Here is a 24,943-nt window from a genome sequence, read left to right on the forward strand (position 1 = left end):
CTCTTCTACAGATCTCCAGCAGAACTTTAATTTACTAAAATGGATGGGGTTTTCTTTAAAGTTTTTTCCTGAGTAAGGAGTTCAGGGTTCTGGCCATCTCAGAATCCCATAAATATTAGAGCAAGTAAAATACTTGCCAATACTTGGATCTCCCTGTGAAGAATTTATGCACAAAGGTGTTTATTCTCTCCCTGTCCTGACTTCAGGCAATCCTACATCTTACAGCTGTAATTGTGCATAGAGAAGTGAAATTTATTTGACAATAAGTAAGCCAAGTCAGGGCGTAATCAATTGCAACTCACTACTGACTCATATGTTCTCTTAATGACAATTTCTGCTGAAAGACCATTGTTTAAAAAACAACTGCTCCTCATCCTCCTGCTGTAGAGCATCATGAACTTTGCTTTTAAATCAAATGATTTTTATTCTATATGGGAAAACAGTATCTATCACAAGTATTATTAAATAACATTTAGTGTCAGCATAATGTTCCCTGATTAACTAACAAGACTACTTTGCATTCCTCAAAGCTAGTTAAATGCTGGTTAAAAATTAGAAAATTTGCAGTCTGTAATTCATTACTGCAAATCCTGTGGACATTTCCATAATTTAAATGTATCCTAAATAAGATTCACTTCAGCTGCAGGCTCAATTCCTGAAATCCACAAGTCAGCTCCCACGCCTGGCCCAAAGTAAAATAATCATCATAAAGTGCTGAGGACATGGAGTCTGTGAATTTCATTTCTTTCCATTCTGTGAAGTTAATTGCATTCGTAGGAAAATCCATTAACAAAACAATTTCAGGCATTTCTGGTTTTGCTTTGCACACTTATTGCTAATTACTATGACTAGAAGGTTCAGTAGAACTTGGGTTTTTGGATTAAAGTCTTTTCAGATGATCTGTATCTATATACCTAGTTCTGCATGATGCTTTGGACCACCCTTGTTAAAGTTAGACATGACTACAATGTACATAATATTTTTTCCTCATTATTGTTAGAGAGGAGAAAATACATCTTTCAAACCAGTTTCACAATACTTGAATCTTTCTTTTCAGTGCATGTAAAAAGTGGCTCGCTACATTATTTTTAGTATTTCTGTTCTTCCCATGCTCCATGGTATTAATGAAAGTTAAATCTTAAAAAATGGATTTAAAGGATCAGATGCTTTAAAACTTCCTGCTGAGCAGTTTAATTAGAATTAATATTTAGTACAGATAAAAGCCAGAAAGTGTAGCACTGTGTCAGGCATGAGAGGTATTGTGAGGACCTACATGTAAAGTTAAACAGAGAGGTGCTGATGGCTGGAGTAAGACTACAGGTACCATAGTGGGAAACCTTGCACTTCCGAGTCACAGTGCCAGCACTGAGAAGCTGCCAGTGATTTTCTGCTAAAAATAGCACCAAAAAAGCTCGAGGGGCACAAGTCTCTTTCTAGCATCAGTCACATTTATTCCAAAGTGGAATCAGAAGCAAGTAGAACAAATTACAGATTCTCGAAGTGCTACGAATACTCAAATGTTATTTATGGTAGGGATAATTCATTAGAAATAAAGAACTATTGGGTGCAATGACCGAACACCGTTGCATGTCACGAAATGGCAGTGACTATTTAGGACTTTGTTGCAACCCGTATTAATTCTTTATTCTTCTTAGACGTGCTTAGCTGCTATTTAAGGGCTCTCTGCTAAGAGTCTCAGCTCAACTCATGCATCCCTCATCTAGCCCTTGGTGCAGGCTCTGGCAGCGCGTGGGGAGGAGCTGCCAGCCAGCTCCCAGAGTTAGCGTCAGTGTTCCTGCAAGTTCCCAAGTTCATCTTTCTGTATTCTTTATTTCCATATCTATATCTATCTATAGATACCGATACCTGTCTATAGATGTTGTGTGCAGAGATATAGATACGGTGCCTACCGCGAGTTCTAAGGCCTGTCTGTTTCTGTTTTCTGCATACCTACAGATAAACAACAAAACCAACGTGGTAACCAGCCCCAAGGAAAATATTCCTACCCCGGCGCTGGTATACCTGGAATTTTCCTTCTCATGCTATCTGGAAGTTTTTGACTGTCTTCTGTTTGTTGTTCTTTTTTTTTTTCTTCCCCTCTTTTTTGCTTTTTTCATGCATTTACTCTGTTTGCTTTCTAAAAACAGGTTTTGGAAAACCTTTTTGTTTGAATTATGCTGTCTTTTTTTTGTGAGGAAATCCGTTAGAGCGTGTTTATTGACAGAAAATGTTAAATGGAAGCTGGATGCGGTAGAGTCGTAGCATTTGTAACCGTAGCTGAATTTTTTGCATGCTGTGCCAGAAAGTGAGTAGAATGCGCTTGGTGTTGCTCTTAGCTCTTTGCCTGATGACTGTTTCCACCTTTTAATGCTAACCTTTTGCACCAACAAATTTTTTTAAAACCAGCTCTGTTATTTTCTCGGCTTTGTCTTAGTTAAAGTATTGACATCCAGGAGAGCTAACAGGATGATTACTAGGCTGCCATAAAACAGACCTTATTCAGATTTTCATTCCATATTCCCTGAAATTCAGCAGGACTTTGCAAGACTTCTCTGGGATCAAGAGGCATCTAAAGCTAAACATTTTGCTTGTTCCTCTTCCATTTAAATCAGCAGGAGACATGATTCACTAATAAGCTCTGCTAAGGACATATTACAAATCAGAGTTATTTTCCTGGATGTTTACTGCAGTCTGGCTTTTATTAATGGCTCTATTTCTAAGGCACCTGTGTATCACGGGGCTCACCAATATAAATGCCAGTGCCTAAGTCCATCGTGTTGTGACTTGTTGTTTCCCACATGCATATCAAACTTTGAAAATGGGGTCGTTCACGCACATTTGGAAGCATTTTTCCTCTGCAATTTTTTTGAGCAGCTGGCAGTGAGGCATACAGTAAGTTCTTCCTAAGGCCAAGTCAGGAAGACTGACTCCTGCAAGCGAAGGAGTTTATGGCAGTCTGTTCCCAGACAGAGCCATGCCTGATGGCCCATGCTGAAAGCATGCTGGCTAACTGCCATGTCAAGGATTATTGAAGCTTTTTTTTTTTAAAGTTAAAGGTTTTGGGGAAATTACACTTTTAAATGGCACTAAGATCTCACATGCTTGGTTTTATGCAGATCTGCCAAGGCAGGAGTTGAGGGTGATCTATGCATTCCAAACCACGGTAGTGTCTAGGGGTAGTCATCCTTAATCCTGATCAATTCCACTGAATTTTGATTTGATCACTTCATGCTAATACAAGCAAACATGATTAAAGAGAACAAGCTATTAAAGCTTAAAGATTTGTGGCCACCCTGCCTGTCCAGCTTCAGACAGGAAAGCCCACGGAGCATTTGGCCTGCTCTCGTCCAGAAGAGCCTCTGCAGGTCCCCAGAGCTTCAAAGCCCTGCACACCCTGGTCCTGAATAAGGTCTCTGCATGCTGCTGCATTAGGTGAGATGGCCTTTTTTGCTGGCTTGCTGTTGAGGAAATCTGTGTTAGAGACATCCAGTTTCACCCCCTGGCGACAGTTAACATTTGTTTTAACTCTTGTCAGTGTTCAGCATTTGTGAGCTGGCTCTTCTTGCGCTCCCTCACACCAATGAAAATGTACTTACCAATGGGAACTCTTTCTCTCTTTATTTTGTTCTCGCTCAGGAGCCCCAAACTACAGTAATCCACAACCCTGATGGAAATAAGGTATTCAGAAAGAATCAACTCCATCTTGCTTTTCCACACCACACATTCCATCCACTATTCCACAGCACAGTAGGGCTGTTCCGAGAATTTGTGAAGGAAAATCTGATTCCTGCATTTGTTCTACCCAGTGTCTCTTGAGCCTGTTTTCATCCATGTCCATCTGCTGCGTGCGTCCTGCTGCTTCCGAGCTCCTGAAGCTCTTGGGAGAGTCGGTACCAATGGGCAGAGCTCAGTGCCCTGTGCAGCCCGGCTCGGGGAGCAGGGGGTCTCTCATTTCAGCCAAAAATGCTGCAGTCTAAGGGAAACCTAAGAGGGCTGTTCTCAGAGTGTGGTGAGATGATCCCAGTGAGTTTTACGTGCAGTCGTCACCTCAGACAAAGATGTCATTTCAGTTTATTCCATCTGCTGTTTCTCAGCATGCTTATACACTGTGTCGTGAAGTGTCTTTTGCACAGGACTTTGGTTTTCTTCCATAACATCACTGGGCAGTTTCCAAAAAAACTTCACATTTCAAGTGACAAAGAGGTCTCTTGATTTTTACATGTTTTCTTCATGCTCTTTTCTTTTTCTCATGTGTTGTGTTGTTTGCGTCTGGCAGCTGATCCCTAAAACGTGTTTTGTTTTGTTTTTTTCATGCATGGACTTGAAAAGGGCCAGGAAATACCATCATTTACATTAACACATGTTCCTAGGTTTCCTGAAAAGAATTTACGCTTCAACAAGAATTTCACTGTTTGCAGTGTTGATTTAATTCACATCCCATTTATCTAGTCTTAACTCTGTGTGGTTATTTCATAAGAGAAGGAGTGGATCTGAGTGACGACAAAACGCATGCAGACATTCCTCAAGCATGGAAGTGCTGATGGTGTGTGTTGTGCTCGTGTGTCCCAGTCCTTTATGTCCCCTGCATCTGTCCAACGTAGAACTTGTGTTCTCCTGTTACTACTCTTTCAGCTCCCCAAGTTTAAGCTCATAGGCCACCAGCAGCCTGTGTTTGAACAGCAGGCTGATCTTTATCGCTGAAGTCCACCAAAGCCCAGAAAACCCAGATAAAATATTGGCATGACTACATCTACTTGATTTTATTACATAATCTCAACAACTGAGATACTCAATGTCCCAAAAGGTCACAGCAAACAAACGAACCCCTTAATGCGGAGAGTTCCTCCTACATTTTTCTGAAAGACTGATCCTTGTAGTATGGCAACTGGACTGGATGCTTCAGTGTTAGAGGCTACATCTGCCCTGTGAGCTTTGCATGGTGTTTACAACTCATATTTGTGTGAGGTTTTTGTTCACTTGTAAGTACTTTATCTAATATTTGAAGTGCCAGAGCATGATACGTCCATGTGGAGCGGAATGTCTAACACAGCCAGGGCAGGGACAGCATGGTGGCTCGTTCAGTTTTGTTTGTGTGTGACTTAATTCCTCTAGTTTGACTTGTCAATGCACATTTGGGTTTGGAAGGTCTGAGTAATGCATTAGCCCTCTTGAACATTCCTTTGGCTCAGCCTTGTGAGGACACAATAAATGAAGGGCACTGGCAAATTTACCTTTCATTATGTTATTGTAAAATCCTTTAAAGAATTAAATACGATACCAGTCCTGTGTTCTCTCTCAGACAAAAACAGATCAGTTAATCTTTTTCATTATTGAGCTGCAAATAAAAAAAAAAAAAGTTTTACTTTTCAAGAAAGTATAGAGATAAAAAACCATCCAGCTTAAAACTTTCCAGCTCTCTGCAGCTGTTAGATTTGACAGTGCCCTGTTGAATTTGCCCATTATATTTCATGTTTCTGGTAATTAAGGAAAGACTGAGATACAATATCCTTGCCTTTTTAAGTGCCATGCCTTAAGAATAAACTGTCTGATAGATGAGTCATTCCTCTGCATGACTGGTTGGTTGAAGAATACTGCTACAAAGATGCCCTAGTTTGTCAAAGTTCTTAACATACGTTCATCAATTCTTCATCTCCTTAAAAAAAAAATCACAAAAACCAATATAAAAATGAGATAATCTGATTCAACATGCTTCAGATCACTGTCATTTGAGTATACATTGCATAAGTCACACGGGCAGGAAATCGGTTGTAAACTGTAGCTTGCAGAAGCCTGGATATTTGGAAGGTGGAATTGGAATGGAATGACTTATTTTGCACAGTTGGTTTAATCACTAAGCTTAAAATGGCAAGCACTCCTACTTGGCTGAGGTAATTCATATATTTCAGATGGACTTTGTAGAGCTGGATGTTAAAGAAAAACAACTTTCCTGTACATTCCTGTCAAGTAAAAGCAGCAGAGTGCAGGAATTGTGTTTCTGTTCCCTCCTGTGGAGAATGGCGATGTTTGACATCCATTTCAGGCGGAAATGTCTCAATCAGTGTGTGACCATTTGTTTGTGAATGACATCCCACCCTGCTTCAAGGCTTTGCATGATTCCTGTAACTAATCCTGTCATTTTCCTAGGCACGCAAATAAGGCTTGGCTTGTTTTATACATTTGACTCATATTTACTTCTCAACAGGAATCAACAGAGAGTTCCAACACGACCATCGAAGATGAGGATGTGAAAGGTATGATTTTACACTGGAAATGTTTGGAGAAGCAGTAACATGAGTTTTCTGGTTGTATTTCAGTAGGCCATTAAACACAGAAACCTCTAATGAATCTTAGGAGAGAATAGTGTTTTTCCTTTTTTTAGCAGAAATTACTTTTGGTGTGTTTCAGACTTAACTGTAACTTTTCAGTTCCCAAAACACCATTTCACATGATGTTTTGGGATTAAGAGTATAAAGTTACTGCTTTTTGACTAAGATGTTAGTTCCAGTAATAATAGCAGTTGTTTATAAATGTCTAAGTCAGTGCTTTGTAACTTTTACTTGGTTTATGTTTAGCATGCATTTGTGTTTTGGGTTTGGTTTTGGTTTGTCGTTGTTTTTTTTTTTTTGATGTCACCATTTTTATTTTTATTCTGTTCAGATGCCAGTGTATTTTTTGTTTCCTTTTGTTCTTTCCATACACTCATTTTAATCTCCTTCTATTCTTTAATAAACAGACATCAAAACTTTTTTTATAAACCTGGTTTTGTAGCTTCACAGGTAATATTTGTTTCCATTTTTCCGTGCTCTAAACATTATGCTGTGATGTTATACATACCTATTTTAATAGCATTATGTTTTAAAGCCCAAAGGGTTTGAAAAGGGGAGTATTTGGTTTTTGTGTCTTTGCTTCACAAAATAGGTTGGCTTTTGGCCTCAAAGAACAATGGTGTATATACAGGTGAAACAAGGGCCTGAGGTGATAGTAAGATAAAACAGGGAGAATGAATGCAAGAAAGTGGTGGTGGTTTGAGTTACTATGAAAGGAGGGAACAATTATAGGGATCTGCAGCTGATGCATTGGAAAATACAGTGTGATTTACCTTTAATCATAATGCTTTATATTTCTTTCTTCAAACTATTTGATGCAGTTTAACAACTAAGCTTATGAAATTAATAATTTAATTATGGGGCCTCTGTGTGATGATGTAACGTAGTGTTATTACAGTAGGGTTTTTAGAAAATTCTGTCTGAAGCTTGCCACACAGAATTGTACCTCAGCGGGATACAATTATACAAAAAAACAACGCTGAAAAGAATTTGCCTAATTCTTTTATATGATTCTGCAGTGTCATAGTTAAGGGCAAGTTGGATGGCCACAATATATGTTATTCCCAAACCAGAAAAGGGGATCTTGCAGTAAGCACAGGTCTGAGGAACAAGATTCTGTTTGTGTCTTTCCTTGCAGTGTACAGGGATTTAATTTTCTGTTTATTTAAAAGACATATAATCTCTCTCTTATTATTTGTTCATGAACTTGTTTGTTTTTTCACTTTTTAGTATTCCTCTCACACGTCCCATCTTTCCTCTGGAGGCTGTTGTTCATACTGTTTTATTATAAATTAAAGCTAACAGTGCCCCCAGGGTCCAATTTGTAGAATGATTCAGGGAATAGGCAGTCCTGCATCCCTGACACCTATTACAAGCTCAAGCTTCCTGCTCTAGCAAAGCACTTAGGAAAGATTATTTCCCCCCCACACCAAGCTTGGTTCCTGGATGTATGTTTTGTAGGAGAACAGTGAGAAAGCTGTTCTCTTGTCAGCAACAGCCACTGGAGATAAAATACTGATAGGAGCAAATGGATTTCGGAGGAAGGAGAGTTCTCCAGGTTCTTACATGTATGCTCGAGATGACTCAAGATGTTTGTCACCACTTGTGAGACTTAGAAGGAATGCTTTGCACCTTAAACGATAAAGAACATTTAAAACCTTTGTGCTTTTCTTTGCAGCATGGAGTACAGCATGGAAGAGGCTGAGTCCTTCCTGGGAAGGAGCAGGGGGCTGTAACTGAGCAGTAGCATTAGTGTGTGTTTTATGGCCTTGCAGTGCGATGCACACCTCCCAGGGAATGGCTCTGCACGTTACTCCTGTTCCCAGTGTCCCAACGCCGTGCCTGCACTGCACAGACAGGGCCAGGGCCCCTTCCTTTGCGCAGCTCACACGGGCTGCAATCATCCAGCTGTGCAGCAGGGGCTTTGTTCTTTGGGGTTGATTTGCCTCTTTGCAGAGGTGTGGCTCCCCTGGGTCTGTTTTGGGTACGGCATCCCCAGCACGCTCGTGTCTCATGTGCGCTGTGGGAGCCAGTGCAGCACGTGCGTGTCTGTGCCAAGTGTTATGAACGTTAGGATTCATTAAGACAGGGAGCAATTAAAAGTGTCTTGCATCACCTATCATTAATGTATCCTCAGGATCAAATTCTCCTCCTGTCTGTCAGGGATGCACAGAGCATTCTCCTCTCATGTCAGGATCTCGCCCTGTTTTCACTTTTGAAGGCAGGTATTAAACTTGAAAACAATAAAATCAGGCTTACTTTCCATAAATAAAATTTTCAGTTTTATTTACTGGAAATCTTAGTGTCTGTAACTTTGCCTTGTTTACATATACACTTACCTCTTTCAGGACTGGAACATATTTCTTTCAGTAGAAACAGTGCTTGCCAAACAACAGTGAGCTTTAATAACTCAAGCAATAAGCTTATTATATCATTTGAGTCTGACATGACTTGAAGCTGTAGTTCAGGTTCCTTGCTAAGATAAATTTCTGACATTAACCATCAATCATAGGCTTATCTACATGACATTGATCCCTCCTAAATGTGACAGGACAAGACAGGAAGAACATACTGAGAACTGGACTGTAGGCAATGCTGCCTTCTGGGATTGCTTGTGGGATTTCTTCTTCCTGTAGTAATGAGACTGGAACTGTTGGGCAGCATCTCTGTAATACGGGGTTGATTTTTCAAGTAATGCTATGGAATAGCACCACTATTTTTGTCCGCAGATTTTCAGAAAGGTGAGTTTAGATGGACAGGAGATTTGAATTTCTCACGATATCTTTTTTCCCTCAGAGACAAATTAATAAAAGCATTAGTAAGAATGATGCTTGGCAATGGGGAAAATTGCTGAGTTGTAAGGCACTTAGAGATTTGACAAATTGTAATTTACCTGTGCTGCTTAATACATCTGGAAGGTATATTGCCTCAAAATATTTAATTTATTTGTAATTAATTTTATATCTGTTGGCCTAATTTGATTTAACAGTAGAAAGAAAGCAATTTAAACTATTTCTTTTGGAATATACGTTCCTTAAAAATCATTCAAATTTCTTAGAACAGTTTTTCCAAAGCTCTTTCAAAGCCCTTTGTATCTGAGTACCAGATACGGGGGTAAATCTGCGCTGGCATCTGAACAGAGTCACTCACACCTACGACCTTTACAACTGTTCTTTGGTACCCACACTGCCCTGAAAATACATCATTAACATTGTTTGTGTGCTCAAAGATTTGCTAAGTTCTTGCTGCTTCTAATTAAATTATCATTATTTTTCTTTTGGCCTTCTTTTTTTCTTCCTTCACATGTACTTGACCCTCACACAGCTTTCACAAAGGAGGAGGACATGGAGAGGTTGAGTTCCACCCACCACTCCTCCTCTTCCATTGCTTCTTCATCCCACTGGTCACCACCCTTGCCGTGCCCCAGCGGCCGCTCCTGCTGCCAGTGCCTGCTGAGGAGTCTGATCACACTCTACCTCTTCATCTTTGTTTGTTCATATGTTGTGTTTCTTTCCATCAATTCAGCGGGCAAGTCCATGAGAAATGCAAACTCAGAGAGTCAATCGCTTGAGTCTGAGCTCTCCCACTCCACTCCTTCCTCTGTACTATGTAAGTTGAGAGACTCATCTGTCAGATGATCTCCTTTGTCTCTCCTCTTCCCTCCCCACCATCTGACAGAAGTTCAAAAAAGGTCAATTGCTGTGATCTACCTGATCTAGGAATGACCTGTGCTTAGCTTTTACAAAAGTAAAAATTTTTAGGTGTTTTTTTCTTGTTATTAATTGTAAAAATATTTTCATCAGCTGTAGCAGCGGGATGAATATGTCTGTATTTCAGAGAGCTATATCTTGCAGGAGTCATCTTTGCAGTACTTTTCAACCTAGGGAGAGAGATTTGTCTCACTTCTTGCTTGGATCCTGGATAGGCCCTCAGCATGAATTACCTGTTACATTTATTATGTCAAGTTCCTTTCTTGAGCATCCCCATTGATGAATCAGCCTTGAAGTTGCTGTGGCAGGTGTTAACTTGCAGCATTGATAGGACAACTGGGAAATGTCCTCCTCTGCTCAGGAGGAGATCTCTGATGATTGGTGACCAACTGATGGTAAAGGAAATGTCCAGTGTTAAAATATGAGAGGGCAAAGGCGCTGTATTGGTAGAATACACCAATAGACCTGGGTAGAGCATTTTTGTTTGTAAATGAACTCAGAAATTCTCCAGAAATTCCTTGGAGGGGTGAGACCTTGTGACTTGAAACAGGGAATGACTTCCTGGGCATGAGGGTTCTGCTTGCCAGGTTGAGGTTCTGCTTGCCAGATCCTGCAGTCTGTGTGTGGCAGGATAGTTGCACTGCTGGTAAGAATGGGAATTTGCACAGATAAAAGTGAGATCCAAGCAGGCCCTTGGGAACAGCCTTGGGCTGTGTGTTATTGGCATGAACCTTATTTTAAACATGAGTGGAATTTTCAGTGGGGTCAGCTAGTGCAGGGGGGAGGAGCCAGTCCCAGAGGGGATGGGCTGTCTCAGGTCACAGCTGTAGCCAGGTAATGCTGAAAGCATAGCTTCATTCTGGGGGAGGAGTGGGATAGGCTCTGTCAATGTATGGGTGAGTGTGGATCAAACTAGAAGTACAAATAGTGCCAGCACAAACTGCCCAGAGCCAGGGAAGAGAGAAGAATTAACAAGAGAGATCTGGGCTGTGTAACAGGGAGGGTTGGCACGTCGGTAACACATGCCATGAGGCTTTATTCCATCCACGGTGCATAGCCACACAATACCCTTTACGTGCCCAGCATTTCCAGATCTGAATGCCGGCAGACTCGCATCAGCCTTCTCTGAACTAGCTGGGTGATTAGGCAGGAACACAGTTTAAATAAAAATAAACACAGCAGCAAAGCTTGTTAATGTCTCAGTCATCAAGACTTCAGACACCATTTCTGGAGACAGCGGCCAGCTTCCATGAAATTGTTGGGAAATCATGGTGCAGTGTCTTGTAAGTGCAGTGAACATGATGCAGCTTTGATCTGAGACTGTAGGTGATTTATCATTAAAAAAATAAACATTTGCCAACATTTGCTATGCTGTATCAATATTAGAGTAATTTTCTAGTGCAATCACATAAAGAGAGAGCATCTTTAGACGTAATTAAGTCCATATAAATACAAAAATACTCTGTATGGCATGTGAGAAGTTGCGTAACGTTCACTGAAATAGGCACATGAATTTTCTTGGATCTGTTTTGTCAGTACAGGGTGGAAAGGCTCCAGGATAATATTTCAGATATTTGCCTACATAGCTAAAGAATTGAAATTTTTTTGGGGCAGTAGCAGGCTTAACAGTTTTCAGATAGGTGAGAGATACTAAATAACCCTGATAAAATTCTGCAGATCATCCATCCATTTCATAATTGGATGAATCAGAGCAAGTCTTAGGCCAGCTCTAGGAACAAGATGCCCATGTGAAATGACAACTCAGATGTTTTAGTCCCTATCAAAGTTTAAGGTTCACTGTGGGCTAAGAGATAAGTGCTGGTGTTCTGTACACTGAATCTTGATAAACTTTTTAAATGAGAAGTTCCCTGGAGCATGCCTTGTCATCTAATGGTCTAGGTGGGTTTTATGTAGATCTGAGACCCAGTCAGCAGTTTTTCTTTTCAGAAATTATTTAGTTGGAATATTTGTGGCAGAAATTATCAGAAAAATTATCAGCAGAGAATTTTCAAATATTGGTGAAATGAGAATCATTTTTAGGAACATTGTGTGTTCAGCAGTCCATGCTGTAAAGCTGAATGAATCCTGGTATATCCACACAGCCAGAACTTGTTATACAACACAGGGTAAAATTTCTAGTATCTTCCTCTTTCTTTTCAGACTTTGGTTATTTCCAGAGCATAGAAATAACTTGACTGGCTGTGTGCTTTCCATCTAACTGCTGTTTGTTGGGACAATGTTCAGATGGGAAGTGAAGCCAGGTTCCCCTGCTGTGCTATTCCATTTTAGCAGACCACTGTCGCCTCAATACCAGCTGTCCTGTTTTAAAACAACAGCACAACAGAGAGGATTTGTCCCCCTGGATTTAACCCTCCTCCACAATGTAGATATCTGTGTTTGAGCTGGTTGTCTAGACTCCCTTTAGCCAATGCAAATAGGTCAGATGAGTCACACTTGTCTTAAAAATCTATTTTAGGATATGATGAATTGTGCCCTGAAAGTGCTGATTTCTCTCCCTTGACTGTAAGGGACGGGAGTTGAGAGAACAAACTCACTTGTCTGTACTTATATGTGTCCAAAATGTTGTGAGATTAATCCAATCTGAGGTGTACAGAGATACATAGTTAAGAGTACCCAGTTGAAAAGTTTTAAGGGTTTTTGCCTTGAGAAACAACATTGTGAGCAAGTCAGAAGCAAAATCATTTTAATCATCTCCAAGTGCATGTGCAAATCTGGAACAAGGTTACCTTGTTCTTCTGGAAAGGTGCTTCTGTGCCTAGGCTTTGCAATACAGTGGTGACATGGGCAGGAATCTGAAGGGTTGATGGCAGGAGAAGGATGTTCCAATATCTGTGTGAAGCATAAAGTGGTTTAAATTACTGTTTTCACTGGGGTCAGTTTTGGAAAAAATTATGGGTAATATGGGGCCAGTGAGTTACAAGGGCTCTTCTCTTGCATGTCAAAAAACGTGAAGTTTCAGGTACAGATGTTTCTGAAGGCTTCACTTTCACGTATCTACAGCTAGTTTTTATATTGCACGTTCTTTCTGCAATCAAAATACCAAAATATCTGTCATTTCTGTGTGATCCTTGTAGACTGAGTTTATAAATATTTCTTGGGGCTACAGGAAGGGAAGAAAAGCCAGAGCTCCCTGCTGGAAAAACAGTTTTTGCTGCTGTTTTGTACTTCTTTTTTTCTTGTGATATTTGATTTCACTACCTGGGGAACTGCTCCTTTTAGGTTGAAAGTATGGATAGTGTTAGATGCTTTTTGCTTAAGTGGTGTTTCTCCTGTTTTTGTGTTGTTTGGATCTTAGTGCTAATGGTGGTCTTTAGTTTAGAAAGATTACCCTTCACCCTGTAGCTGAGCAAGGAAAAAAGGTAGTGCAATATAGCCAGAGATTAGTGACTCATTTAAAGGTAACATATGTGCTGCAGCAGTGCTGAAGAAAACATTTTAGCCGGTGATTGGAAATGTTCTTGTTTGTTCTTTTTCTTATTATTTAGTCTTTTTATAGCTCTTCTTCATAATATTTTTGTTTTAACTGCCTTTGTCTTAGTCATATACCTACCCACTTGCCAAAGCAGGGTTTGGGTTTTTTTTAACTGCTAAACCCCTATTAATTACCTTAACTCCTTCACCCTTCGGAGGAAGAGGTCTTGTAAGGAACAGGTCTATAGTCTTTTCTGCCATGTATTTACTTCACCCATACTCTGAGCAAAGAATGTCAAAGCCACATCTTCTCCACACAAGCTTGCTATGTCTGCAGTCTGCTTCCTTCTTGGATTTCAGGAAAATGGCTCAGCACCTTTGACTTGTCAACAGTGTTCTTCCCTCACACCTCAGTTGTTTCAAAGACACCGGGTGTATTTTTGTTCAGTTATCCTTTGTGTACAGAGTATGTATTGTATGCTGTGGAAAGCCATTGTCATATTCTAAAAAACTATAGATGGGTCAGGCTTTACCTTTTTGAACTGACTTTCACCACACTCTGTGGAAAAAGTAGCTGAACCAGTTTTACCAGAATCTCATTACACTTGTCAGTTTTGTTTAGGAAGTTTAGTTGCTGTAGTTTTATTTAGGGAGTCCTGACTGCACATCAAATGACAAGTATAATAGCATGAAATTGCCACTGTACATCAAACAGCATAATTGTCCTAGAATTCAATACAAGCCTAGTTTACTATTGGATAAAAAAATAAATAATGAAAAAGTCAAATGCAAATAGTGATTGTAAGTGACAGTTATCTGGCAGATGGGAACTGGCCAGATGCCTCTTCCCTCATGCCTTGTGTTGTCCTTGTATAGTTTGGAGTGTGTATTTAGATGGGAAAAAATTGGAGTGATCGAAGAGCACATGTTATGTGGAGTCCATCAAACTCAGAATGAAAATTTGGTAATTTTCTTACCACTCTTAAGAACTGCCAATTATTTGTGTCAGATGCTGTCTGCAGTAGCAGGACACTGTTCCTACCAAGATCATTTCACCTTAGTTTATGTCCAGTGCCCTCCCTATTTCAGCCTTTGCACTAAGGGGAATTGCAAGGATTTGACTGGATGCACATGGCCACCAAGGCACAGCTGTATTTTCCTTCTGCTGCTTTCCAGTCTCCTTCCAATTCTCTACTTGTTATATTTCAGTTTTCCCATCTTTTTTCTCTTCCTTACTTCCTTTCAGGTTCAACCTGTGCTTCAACAATAATGAAGCAGTAACACTTTTGGTCTCTGTTTGTAGTCCGGCTCCCTGCACCCCCACAAATACCCACATGAGAAGGCTAAAAGCTAAAAACAATGAGGAGGAGGCTTCTGTAAAATCACAGTGACTCCTGAGTATTTGAATTAGTCTTTGATGTCTGCTGTTATTTCACACTGCCTTGTTCTTGTATTGAGTGAGGGCTAGGAATGAGGCAGGCAATTTTGCACAATAGCATAAATCAGTTCTGGAGCTCCTGTCTCTGATTTGTGCTCCACCTCTCCCTTTGGCTCACTGCCAGTGAAACTGCCTATCAGATCACTAAATAGGAAGATATGTAATTTTCTAATATGTGTGTAATTGTGTGTCGCTGAAAGGTGAGAGTAGCGCAGTGACTTTCATAGTTTCATGTAATGCTTGTAATTTTGTAGAAAAATTGAGGACTGAGTTGAAAGGCAGATGATTTGGCAACATCTTTCTGTTCCTGACATGTTTGCATTGGGAACTGTGAAGTCTTTCCACAAGTGCTGACACCAGTGCTGGAGTTGGATGGCGATTGATTGGAGCCAGTGATAAGTGCTGTAATCTCCTTTGCTGGCTTTGCTGGCCTCTGGAGCTTCCTGATAGATGTGTTTCACATCCCGTGGGTACGTCTGCAGACACAGCTCTCCTGAGTGCTAGTACAGCCCAGACAAACTTTGCTGGAACCCCATTATGTAGTATGAGGTGGCTTGTGTCAGAAAGCTTCATGAAAACATTGGTTCCACTGCAATTTCATTTTGGAGTTAAAACCAGGAAAACCGGCAATTTGGCAACACTTCAATTTCTTCCTTCTGGGGTTGATGGGGAATTATGTCTTCCGTATCTCAACATCAAAGGTACTGTGGTAAAACTCGGCAAAGGCATGACTGATCTTGGTGAAAAAGGGAATATTGCCAATTGTCTTGAGCCAGTTGATGATAAATTATGTGTCCATGTGGTTTCATGCCTCTCGTGTGTGGGAACTACAGTACCATTGCAGACATATTAATTGCTTATATCGTTATCCACTAATATGAGCTCATGATTATGTAGCAACTGATCAGAGATTTTTACCTCATTTCCAACTGTCTGATTTAATGGTTTGTAATTTCCTTGTCTCTGATTGAGACGTGTTACTGGGTTATTTAATCAAATCCTTTAGCTCAGTTATATGTATGTGAGATGCTGCGTGCAGAACTGGTAATTTCCTTACTGCACGAGGTTTGCTTGTTCTGGATCTCCTTTTGCCAGCCTTCTGTAGGACTGCACCATTATTTCTGACTCAGTCATCCACCACTTGGCTGGTGCTGGCAATGCCATGCAGTGTCCACTCAGTCTGGCCCGTGTTGTTTAAACCGATGATAATGGAAGCGTTGCTGCTCTCTTTGTTAGAAGTCTTTGTTTTTTCCACAGTCCTTGTGAAAAATAAGGCAGTTCATACTTGAAATGTTCTTAGCCATTAGTCTTAGTGCTAACAGTCAAGAGCTGCTCACAAAAAGCCTTGGTAGACCTTGACAACATCCATTTTTTTTCACCATCACATTTTTCCTTGCTGGTTTCTTTTTGGTCCTTTTCCCCTGAATGCTTTAGGTGTGCACTAAGCAGAAGGTTAACACCACAGTTTTGAGCACAACATTGGAAAGTTAATTTCTCTGTGTGCTCCCCAGCATTTTCTTTTGAAGAAGAATGTGATCTCTCTCTGCACTTTCAGTTTTAACATTCCAGGCATGTTTTTGTTAATGGTCAAATCCATGTGTGGGAGTTTGCTGTACAACTGTGGCTTGCAAACAGAGCTACTACAGCTGTAAAACAGCAATCAGCTTCCTTGAGTTTGAAGTCTAGAGTTGGGCTTGGTTTGTTTTGCTTTTTAAACAGCAGATCCTCCAGTGAAGGAAAGATAATTAGAAGTGTGATGGGGAAGTGGATTGATCTTGACGCGTGTTTAATTTCCTTGTGGATGCAGGAGTGCGCTGAAGGCAAATCAGTGTAAAGCAACAATGTAACATCATGTCCTTTGGTCGTAGAAAGGAGGAGAGGTGGCTGTTGTGCCAGCTGGGGAGTGACAGAATACCTGTCAGCTGTCACCTTCCACTTTGCCTTCCCCTGTAAGATTGGGTTTGTGTCTCTCCCCAGCTCGTAAGCAGGAGATTATCAAGGTGACCGAGCAGTTGATTGAAGCCATCAACAACGGGGACTTCGAAGCTTACACGTAAGCTCCTCCTTTGGAGGGAGTGAGGACAGCTGGGGTATTTGACACTGTCCGTGTAAACATGCATGTTTATGTGTGAGTGCCTGTGCTTGGAGTTATGTACTGTTGAAATGCCTTCCTTCGTGCCCCCACAAAACACAAGATATGTGCATGGCTGCTTTTCCCTGCCTTCACACATCACCAGTTTCAGAAGAGCTGCTAGTATAACTCCAGTGTAGTTAGAAGGAAATATTTAAATCTGGCTTACATAATGATGTGAGGCATAAAAAATATCCCTTGCATTGCACAGCCGCGGTTTTCATTGTCACAAGTAAAAATTCCTACTTGTAATAACACTGACTTGTCGGTCTTTTTTTGGTCAAAACATGATTTACATGAAATGTGATCCACTCAAAGTCAGCTGCCAAATTTACTAATTGAGCTGAAACCAGAACTCCGTGCCTGCTCCTTGTGTTAAGGTCTGTTCTTTTCCAATGTGATGGCATGAGTAGGTGAAATGTTCGATAGGAATGAAAGAGACAATAAAAAATGATCTCTCCGAAGCGGTGATCCCTAACCACGTGTGCTCATTGCGGAATTTTCTCTTTTCCATAGAAAAATCTGTGACCCAGGCCTTACGTCTTTTGAACCTGAAGCTTTGGGTAATCTGGTAGAAGGGATGGACTTCCACCGGTTTTACTTTGAAAATGGTAAATATTCCATTTTCATCTCCGAGTCTTCATCTGTTCCTTGTGGCTGTGTGTCTCTCATCTAATGAGCCTTTTGGTTTGGGAGTTAGTTAATTGACTTGGGCAGGGGAAGGGAGTATTATTTTTTCAGAGTTCTGCTATAGGTGTTTTTCAGTCTGCTTCTGCTCTGCTCATTCACACACCACAGGGCACCTCAGAGGGGAGAGGAGAGATTTCAGGTATTTGGAACTAAAATGTCAAAATAAAGAATGAGTTAAGAGCTGAATTATTTTAACTGAAAATATTGGGTACAAATATTGTTATACATAACAGGGAAACTGAAATACTGGGAAACTCCAGGTAGTGCCTCCCACTTTATTTAATCCATATATGTACATGGATTAAATATACTTGCTTATTAAATAGTGTGTAGTAAGTGATTGTGCTTATTCTTTGAAGTATTTTAGTTGTAGGTGTAATTATCATAGAACCCCATTTACTATTTTGTATCTGTTAAGCCGGAGATGTTTGTGTGTAAAACAGGTTGGCGTGAGTTCTTCTGGCTTACCCAGAGCAAATGTGGTTTCTCCTGTGTGTACCCGTGTGTGTGTGTGTGTGTGTGTGTGTCGTAGCTCTGTCCAAAAGCAACAAGCCGATCCACACGATCATCCTGAACCCGCACGTGCACCTGGTGGGCGAGGACGCGGCGTGCATCGCCTACATCCGCCTGACGCAGTACATGGACGGCAGCGGCATGCCAAAGACTATGCAGTCCGAGGAGACGCGCGTGTGGCACCGGCGCGACGGCAAGTGGCAGAACGTGCACTTCCACCGCTCGGGCTCGCCCACCGTCCCCATCAAGTAAGGAACAGCCCCACCACCAGCTCACACCTCCTAGGCACACCACATAGTCCAATAGCTGCTTTGGGCCTTAAAAACTGCGAGCCGTCCTCTGGTAGCGTCATTTATTGTGGTTGTTCATTATGTATTATACCCACTGCTGTGCGTAGCATTGGTGAGATTTCTAAAATAATGTGCTTTTTTGGTTGTTGTTTCCTACTGTGATGCCCACCAGTCCAACTCGGTCCCTGAACTGACAGCTTGAAGAGCAGGACAGTGTCTTAATGTAGAGAAAGCTTGATAGAAGTCATACAAAACAGGATTAGAAAACCTGGAATACAATTGCTGGAAAACCCGGGAAAATAAAAAGCAGTAGCATACATGCAGCTGTCAGAGCTAACCAGAAAGTTTCAAGTAAAATGCATCACTATTGGGAAAAACTGAAGTTTGATTAATATTTAGTGTGGTTTCTAGCCACCTCTACCTTCCCAGGCCTAGGTATGTTCACTGCAAGTTGGGTTTGAGCCAGTTTACACATTTCCCTTGTAAATTGAGCCATCCCAGTCCCTCTCACGTTCTTATCTCTTTCCCCACACTCTCTGTGCATAACTGCTGAGTATTCCTTGTTGGGCAGTTCTGACGTCCCCATGGGACAGCCTCGCCTCTCTCCCATCAGCATTTCTCTCTGCTGTTCATCCAGGCCCTGCCACACCCTCGGCGTCAGGCAGGGTACCGAGTTCCTTGAGCCACATTGTCACCAGGGTTAATGACAGCACACTCGGGATTGCAGTAACAAAATAATCACAGCTCACTCAGGAGGTTCTGCTCGGGCCATTGGCTTCTCTGCTTCTTCAGCAGCCTTCGCTGATGAGTCCAGACCTCAGTGACTTGCGGTTTCCTAAATAGGCAGCCCTGGTCCAGGCCTGGCTTTGCTCAGTTGTGAGCCCTCTGTATAGGATACAATTCCATTTGCATCAGTGTCTTAAGGTGGACAGTGGCTGAATTTCCTGGCATGGATGGTAAGGGCTTAGATTTCATCTTTTGAACCATCATGTCTCATATATTACTCCTCACAACACTCTTCTCCTATACGAAATAATACTTGATGAAGTAGGAAATAAGGTAGAATAAAGTGTTAAACTTCCATGGTGATGATTTTGTATTTTTTTCTTATTAATGAAAAAAGAAATTTTACTACTTAGTGGTAACTGTTTTATTTCCAAATGTGAAACCAATGGGAACAGGAGCCACATGTCCTTTGTTTCTCACAGTCAGCTGCACTGCCAGTGTTTCAACAGATAGTATTCAAAGAGCAGTTACTCTTCCTTGAAATGCAGTTTTAGGTAAATCTTTGAGGTTTTCATAAAGGTGTAGTTGTCAAGGGATCTGAGCTGGGTGTGTGTAGAACCAGAAAGCCCAAGTGAAGCAGGTTCACCTGGCTCACTGCACCCTGAACAGTCAGTGTTTACAGGACAATGACATGAAATGGACTAGAGAATCATTTAATCTTTTCCTCTGATTTTTTCTTCCACCTTTGTCTTTTTGGGAAGGTACTGCAGGAGGTCCTTTGCATCTGCTTGTGCTCTCTAAAAAAGATGAGGATTTCTGGGACTGCCAAGTGTGGAAGGAGAAGAAAAATCACCATGGAGTAATTTTTTTTGCAGTTGCAGGGTGGCTTCTGTATTGGTGAATCTTTTGAGCCAATGGGGTCAGAGATTTCAGGATTGCGAGGGGTGTACAAAATTAAGGGGTCGCAGAGGAGCCTTAGAGCCAGACTGAGGCTTAGGGAGAGATTCTTTGAGTTAGCAACAAAGCCCTACATGTGTAGCACTGGCAGCAATATCACATTAATCCCATAACCAGCTTTCATCTTGAATTCAGGGGAGGTTTTTGGACTTGCTCCTATCACTGTTCCAGGATATCATCGATCTGATGGTTAGGAGCCTTGCTTTCCAGTGTAAAGTTTGGTCATCTTCAGTGTATCCTTGGTTCTTCTGTGTCATGGTTGTTCTCCTTCACTGGTTAGGTGTGCAGACATGAACTGGCTAGTAGGAAGGCTAGATCATTCCCACCTTTTACTTCCGTAGGGTAAACAGCCAGTGCTACCTCAGATGGCCTTGTCTGATAGGATCTCCATTTTCCTAGTACCTTATCTCCCTACTGTCTTTTTTTGTTTGAGGTTTGCCTTTCCATTAGCTTGGCTTCCTCTGAAATGCTCTGTCTAGTTGTGGTCAGGGCTTTATTTAATTCCTCAATGTCTTTCTTCTCCCTGCTCTGTTCTTGCACAATTTTTGCACTTTTGTTGTCTGAGGCAGCCACTTATTTATCCTCAACTCTCATTTCCAGCCAGTGAGTACATAGAAACTTTTACAGAGCTTTGCACTGCCTATTATTCCATGTAATATTTTTGGATTACTCAGCCCTCAAGGTTATTTGGCTCTCCTTGCACGATGCTCCTGTTTTCTTTTCTTTTTATAGTGCCTTTCACCTAAGTGTCAGTATGCTACGTGAGATCACTCCTACTGCTCGTGCTCAGCGCTAGGGAGTCTCCTCTAGGCTGATAACTCCCTTTCCAGCACAAACATTGTCATTCTTTCTTTATTCCCAATCTTCCAAAGTCTGACTGGGAGATTGCCATGTAGCACCAAGCTAGACCCATCTTCTTTTATAACCCATCCTGAACGTTTTTACACTGTCTCAAGTTTCACCTTTGCTTTTCCCAGTCAGAGCATCAATAACTCCATTTTGGAAAACTAGAGGAACGTAATTAACTGATTGTTCTAGTTCCTTTATTTGAAATGTATACAGTCTACAGCTCTTTATTTAAATATTACCAACACACAGTAGTTAATAATGGCGTTTCCATAATAAAAAAGTATTTAACACATCATGTCTGAAGATGAATTTCAAATCTAATAAAGTTGCAAAAGCAATTATAGCTATGATCTGCTAGACACGGTATCCTAGATGGTGTTAAACCAGTTGCTGCAAGCACAATAGCTTCCTTGTTTTCAGGAAGGAGTGTGCGTAAGTCCAAGGATAGAACTGAGCTCTTGGGTAGCTATAGGGAAATGTTTCCTTGTGGCAGAGAACTTAGTTGAAAAAGGATATGAGCACATATATATGTGTTTAGTATAGTTTATAAATAAATTTTATTTGCGGTTTTGCTGTGAGTGACGTGAGGTTCTTAGGGACCTGTGCTAATGTGTTTCTGCAGAGCTGTCCTGGGAGACTGCACCTGCCCACTATGGGCAAAGGGCTGCTGGGCCTAAAAGTGACTCCCTAACTAACTTCAGCCTCAATGAGGCTTGTGGTCCCTCCCTGATCGCTGCTCACTCTTTCTTACGCTTTGATAAGCGCAGTGCCAGAGAGCAAGAATGCAGAGTAAAGAGTTTGTTCTGTGTTTGTGCAGTGCCTAGCGCAGAGGGATCCCACCACGGCTCCAGCCCCTAGATGCTACGGTAATACAAATGATGCTACAACCTCAGTTAGCTACATACTTGCTTCCAGCTCCTTTCCCTTCCTTATCGCTCTCCATTTGGCTCTGGCATGTCTTGCATGTGAATGACACCTGATTCTTCCTTGTCACTTGGTCAAATCTTTATACAAGAGCCTCAGTCCATGGCAGTGCCTGCGATGTCCATGCTGAGCAAGTTAAGTTACAGCCAGAGATTCATGGCTGAATTCTACCCTCCCTTAAGGAATCCCTTAAGACACTTTGGCTTCCTGCCTCAGTTTTCTTTTTTATTTTCACAGCCTCTCTGGCATCTTGTAAAGATGGAAAAAGTCTGTAAAGTGGTTTGAAAAATAAAAGAGCGTTTTGCCTGAGTGGAGGTTTATTCCCTTGTTTTTTTCCGGGTATCACGTTTTGTGATCTTGACAAGATGGGTTTTTTTCAATAGCATTGGCTAACACTTGAGCATGTGTTGTTATCTGGTGGTGATGTTACCTCAGTAATGGAAATCTGTTTGTTTTTTTTTCTCCTTCCTCCTAGCTAAAAATATCAGCGGTGCCGCTCTTGCATTTTCTGTACCCAATGCACCTGGTTGATTACCATCTTGGCCATCCCGTTCTCTTCATGCATGTTTCTGAGTGCATGAAGTTGTGAAGGTTCTTCATGTAACACATTTGTGATGCACCACGTTGCTGTATATTCCATCTGTACACTGTTAACATTTCAATGAAGGTGATGTTCCATGCAAATAGAGAATAACAAGGCGTAAAAGACAAAAAAGAGATATTGGATGGACAGCAGTAGACACACAATACATTTGTCACTTGCTCCATTTATGCCAAGTTTTGACAGACAACTTTAAAATCTAACGCGTTTATTAAAAAAAAAGAGGAAAAAAAAAGAAAAAGTATATTTTACCTTCTTTTTTTAAGAACTGTTTTTTGACTCCTCCTTTTCTCCTGAGTCCCAGGATTTTGCTTTGGTTCTGGTAGGAATGGTTAGGATTTCCGCTGGCAGCTCCATTACTGTAAAACAGATTTTTATCCTAGATGGACAAAATCACTGATAAATGGGGAAGTGTTAATATCTTGGCTTTGGACCAGCTGCAGTCTTCTATAGTTTATTAGTCTATATAAACTGGAAAAATCTCCTCATTTGCTGGCCTGGCCACTCCAGAATTTACTGTCAGTGTTCTTCTGGTGAGTCAGCAGCTTCCGTTTTCCTTTTGAGTCCTTTTCGCTTTCTTATTTTGCTTAACCGAACGGTTCTGTTGGATGATTAAGCAAAATTAAAAATTATAAGGAACTAAGTGATAATTGAGAGACAGTTTTTGAGGATTAAAATGGAAGGAAAGAGAAAGATTTTTATCGCTTTTAGGATGTACTGTAAATTTTTTAAGGAGGCTTTAAAAAATATAATATGTGGGTTAATGTATAGACCAGTTGTGTGGATAATATACTCAAGAAATATTAGGCCTTAAAGCTAAGTATGAAGAGTTTACTCACATTACACTGCTGCTGTTGCTTCTCTGGAAATGAATTACGGAGACACCGGTTTTCCGCGGGACCCTGACACTTTACCACAGGTTTGTGTCTCCCCCTCTTGCCCTCAATCCACTCGTGGTTGCTCAAGCTCCCCGGCGGCGTTCGGTGTCGAGGCCGGTGATCCCGATGGGTTTGTCCCGGCTCCAGGCCGAGGGAGGAACGCTGTGCTGGCAGCACGGAACGCAAACTGCAACAGGGACTAGTTCTCCTTCCCTCACGTTACTGTAAAAATACACCCTCGCAAGAATTTCAGTTTCTTCCCTTCCACTGGTCCAGGAAAGCCCAGGCTGGGCTGCTCCTGTTCTCCCTGCGGTTCTGTTGGCAGCAGACTCCTGCTCCCGCAGCGCTGTACAGTGCATGGTGTCTGAGTCAGTGTCCTTTTTAACCGTCCAAAATTTACAACTCGGCAGCCAGAACTTTTTAAAATGGGAAAGCTTCCTAATTTGTATCATTTCACCTTTCTGTGTTGATTACTAATCAGAAGCAGTTCTTAAACATGTTGATGTTGTTACTAGTGGATGTATGGTAGATGGACTTAAGCTTCTCTGATAATTACTACATGATTTTAAACAATATATATTTAAAGTAAGCATCTACAATAAATGTGTTGAGCCATATTAACCTGCCAATGGGATCTGTGAAAAAAGTAATGGCCTCATTTTTTTCTCATTAATTTCTTTTCTTTTTTTCTTTTTTTTTTTTTTTTTTTTTTTTTTTTTTTTTTTTTTTTTTGTGAAGCGGCTATAAGTGGCATAACTGTATTTAAAATTAACAAATTAGGTGTAGGGTGTTTTTTTTATACTTCTAACATAGCATGTGGTGTTGATGTATTACTGTAGACCAAGTCTGTCTTCCACACCAAGACATGAGGAACTTGTGATTTGTTCTCTCCACCACAACTGAATTATACACTTCTGTCATTTTGGAACACTGCAGTTTACCATGGGACACAGTGTACATATTTCTTGCCATAATGGTAAATGATTGATATATTTAAGGATTAATAAATTTGTGATTTCTGCTGACCTTGTGCTTGTGTTTTAATTTCCCAATTAATTGTGATTTTTGCAGTGGAAAATATGTAGTGTCTGTTTGAATTAAGATGCCAGAGGCATAGATGCACTTTGTTAGGAGCCGAATTTTTGGTTTGAAAATACAAGTGTTTGCTGTTGTGGTTTTTCCTTCGGTTGGTTTCTACGTGCCTTTCCTGGGGCTGATGGCACACTGCTCGTGCTCTGCTTTGTTGGTGGACTGTGCACATACCTTGTGCTCGTAGGGCCATATTTAGAAATGTTTTAGGTTGTTCCAACATTTCTGTTGCTGCCTTGCTGTCTTTCATATATATGCTTAGCTTGTAACACAAGGCTCTATAAGAGCAGTTATTGTATGCTATATAATGCTGTAAAATATATGTAGGAATATAAAAACATACATCTAGAAATATAAAATACAGTTACGTCTATAAATAATTAGGATTT

At 40.9% G+C, this 24,943-nt stretch overlaps 1 protein-coding gene across 37 annotated transcripts in view; it reads left to right on the forward strand.

The window, feature by feature from the left end:
* The window catches only part of CAMK2D (calcium/calmodulin dependent protein kinase II delta), a 121,791-nt gene extending 97,301 nt beyond the window's left edge, over nt 1-24,490 (forward strand). For 10 of the 37 annotated variants that reach the window (XM_038135997.1, XM_038136004.1, XM_038136001.1 and 7 more), the window contains 9 exons: nt 1,957-2,016; nt 3,637-3,678; nt 6,203-6,251; nt 9,852-9,935; nt 16,884-16,959; nt 17,554-17,648; nt 18,260-18,488; nt 21,880-21,928; nt 22,462-24,490. In XM_038135997.1, the coding sequence (XP_037991925.1) occupies nt 1,957-2,016; nt 3,637-3,678; nt 6,203-6,251; nt 9,852-9,935; nt 16,884-16,959; nt 17,554-17,648; nt 18,260-18,488; nt 21,880-21,886 (642 nt within the window). In that variant the 3' untranslated portion in view covers nt 21,887-21,928; nt 22,462-24,490. The other 27 variants (XM_038136020.1, XM_038136024.1, XM_038136026.1 and 24 more) reach the window with 10 other exon arrangements.
* The last annotated feature ends 453 nt before the right edge of the window (nt 24,491-24,943 follow it).

The sequence above is a fragment of the Motacilla alba genome, chromosome 4, assembly GCF_015832195.1.
Source record: "Motacilla alba alba isolate MOTALB_02 chromosome 4, Motacilla_alba_V1.0_pri, whole genome shotgun sequence".
Taxonomy (NCBI): domain Eukaryota; kingdom Metazoa; phylum Chordata; class Aves; order Passeriformes; family Motacillidae; genus Motacilla; species Motacilla alba.